Source organism: Mauremys mutica, chromosome 1, assembly GCF_020497125.1.
Source record: "Mauremys mutica isolate MM-2020 ecotype Southern chromosome 1, ASM2049712v1, whole genome shotgun sequence".
Classification (NCBI taxonomy): domain Eukaryota; kingdom Metazoa; phylum Chordata; order Testudines; family Geoemydidae; genus Mauremys; species Mauremys mutica.
Window position 1 is genome coordinate 372,417,479 of NC_059072.1, and position 2,518 is coordinate 372,419,996.

Here is a 2,518-nt window from a genome sequence, read left to right on the forward strand (position 1 = left end):
CCACTCCCTTCCCAGAGCTGAGACAGATCACAGGAGTCTCTCTCTGCACAGAGTTAGTAACAAAGTAAGAATAAACATTAAAATGTTAACACTAAACAATGCCCCTTAAATGACTTGCCATAAGTTGTGAGAACACATTGGTTTTAGAGATGACTGGGTCGCAGCTGACAAGGGGGGGAGGAAGACATGAGCAAGTGACAGGGGCAGGACCTTGGGGAGAAGACACACGGTCGAGGCTTCACAAAAGAGATGGGGCAAAATTGTAATTCCAGGGATCCAGCTACCAACAATTAGAAAGGTGGCAACCCAGTCTAGTGTACATAGATAGGCTCTCCAGTTCATCACATTAACGCAGCACAGTAAGGACAGGGAAGGGTTTAATGTCTCTCTGTCTGTGTAGGAGGTGATTCAGGGAGGAGCCATCACACCATGGACCAACCAGCTTAATTTATGAGCCAGAGCACAAGGAGAAAACATTTAGGTCTCTTTAGGAGTATAGAGCTGGAGCAGCCTGCACCAGATCTGCTTGGTCCTCACGCCGTAAATGATGGGGTGTATCATGGGGGGTACCAGCTGATACACACTGGTAATAAGAATGAGGAAATGTAGTGGCACATTGTGGCCAAACCGTTGAATGAGAGAGGAGACTAAATCTGGGATGTACAAAGCTGAGATGGCACAAAGATGAGAGATGCAGGTCCCAAAAGTTTTGAGCCGGGCATCCTTTGTGGGGAGGCGGAAGATGGCCCGGAGGATCAGAGTATAGGACACGGCAATAAAAAACACATCCACTCCGATCACAGAGAAAAGAATAAACAGTCCATAATAACTATTGATGCGAATGTCAGCACAGGCCAGCTTCACCACAGCCATATGCCCACAATAGAAGTGTGGGATGATGTTCGTTCTGCAATATGGGTATCGCCTAACCAGGAAGGGATAGGGTAATGTGAGTATGCCACTGCGCATCACCACGGCCAGGCCTATCTTGGCCACAGCAGAGTTTGTCAGGATAGTGGAATATCTCAGAGGATTGCAGATAGCCACGTAGCGATCAAAAGCCATGGCGGCAAGCATTCCAGACTCCATTGTTGAGAATGAAAGAACAAAGTACATCTGGGTGAGGCAGGAACTGAAATTGATCTCCCTGGAATTGAACCAGAAGATGCTCAGCATTTTGGGTATGGTGGATGTGGACATGACCAGGTCGGTGAAGGCCAGCATGCAGAGGAAATAGAACATGGGCCCATGGAGGCTCGGCTCCTTCTTCACGATGAACAGGATAGTGAAGTTCCCCAACACTGCTATGGCGTACATAGCACAGAAGGGAATGGAGATCCAGATATGGGCTGCCTCCAGGCCAGGAATGCCCAGCAGGATGAAGGTGGAGGGGTTGGTGAAGTCGGTTCTGTTAGAATCTGACATGGCATAGGGGAGAAAGTGTCCAATTCTGAGGCATAAGGGTGTCTGAGGACCTTGGTTGATGGTTGCAGTAGAAATGCCTGAATGGAGAGACAACGTTAATATGAGACTCCAGTAGTGGAGGCTGTTCTCATGGGAGTAGAAGATTGATCTCTCTTAACACATTGAAAAATTACATTTTCATTATTCAGAGAAAATAACTATGAACAATGACCCTACTAAATACAATTCCATATTTGTATTGTGCTCCCTGCATTAAGAATTCCTACCTTTTGTGGTGGGGGAACCTTTAGAGGAACCAGCAGGAAACACAAGTGTGGATACTGGTTTTCCATTATTGTTCCTGAGAGCCAGGATAAGGAGTCCATAGTGAAGGGATTTCCCCATTCATCCAGTTGCTCAAAATCAGAGAGGGGAAAAAAAACAAGCTTTTGGGGTGTGCCGAGAGGAACATCCCAACTAGAACATACCTTAGGGGAAGGACCTGGGCACCATTGGTAGCAGCTCAAGAGAATCACCTGCTCATTCACAGTAGTGGACAAAAGAAAACAATGTTCAGATCACTAAGATATGGGATGTAGCATAACGCATTCGAGATATTTGTTCAGTTTGGTCACCCAGTCTCTATTAAGGACAGAAAAGTCTGGGACTCTTTGTTTTTCACAAGAGACAAAGATGAGGACATATGTTATAGGAGAGGAAAATAAAAAAATGAAACCGATTTACATTCAAATGGACAGTTCCCAATCAGTACTATCTATAGTCACTTAGTGCTCCAAGAGGACTAATTCCCTAAAGCTAAGGAAAATTGTCAGCAAAACTGAATGGGAGGAAAAATTGAGACAGAAAAATATGAATTGGTAATTCTTTGATAACATTTTATTAGATATCAGAAAACTCACAAATCCAGAGTAAGCAAAGTGAAAAACTTTGGGTAAAAAATCAGTTTCATGGTAAAGTGAAGGCAGCAATTGGGGGAGGGAAGCAATATGTAACAAGAGGAAAAAGGGGAAATAGCTGGCTAGCAATAGAAATCGGAAGTTAGGAAAATTAATAAAGAAAGTTCAGACATCTGGGAAAAGTCCATGTGTGGCAG

The 2,518-nt window shown here is 44.5% G+C and overlaps 1 protein-coding gene across 1 annotated transcript; it reads right to left on the minus strand.

Annotated features, from left to right (window-relative positions):
• Positions 1–477: 477 nt before the first annotated feature.
• LOC123377058 (olfactory receptor 52E4-like) lies at positions 478–1,425 on the minus strand. Its single transcript, XM_045029465.1, has one exon. The coding sequence runs from the start codon at positions 1,423–1,425 to the stop codon at positions 478–480; it is 948 nt and encodes a 315-aa protein (XP_044885400.1).
• Between the last annotated feature and the right edge of the window lie 1,093 nt (positions 1,426–2,518).

Bases quoted from the DNA above. Each gene is read 5' to 3' on its own strand.
- LOC123377058 (XM_045029465.1), bottom strand. From the start codon at position 1,425: ATGTCAGATTCTAACAGAACCGACTTCACCAACCCCTCCACCTTCATC.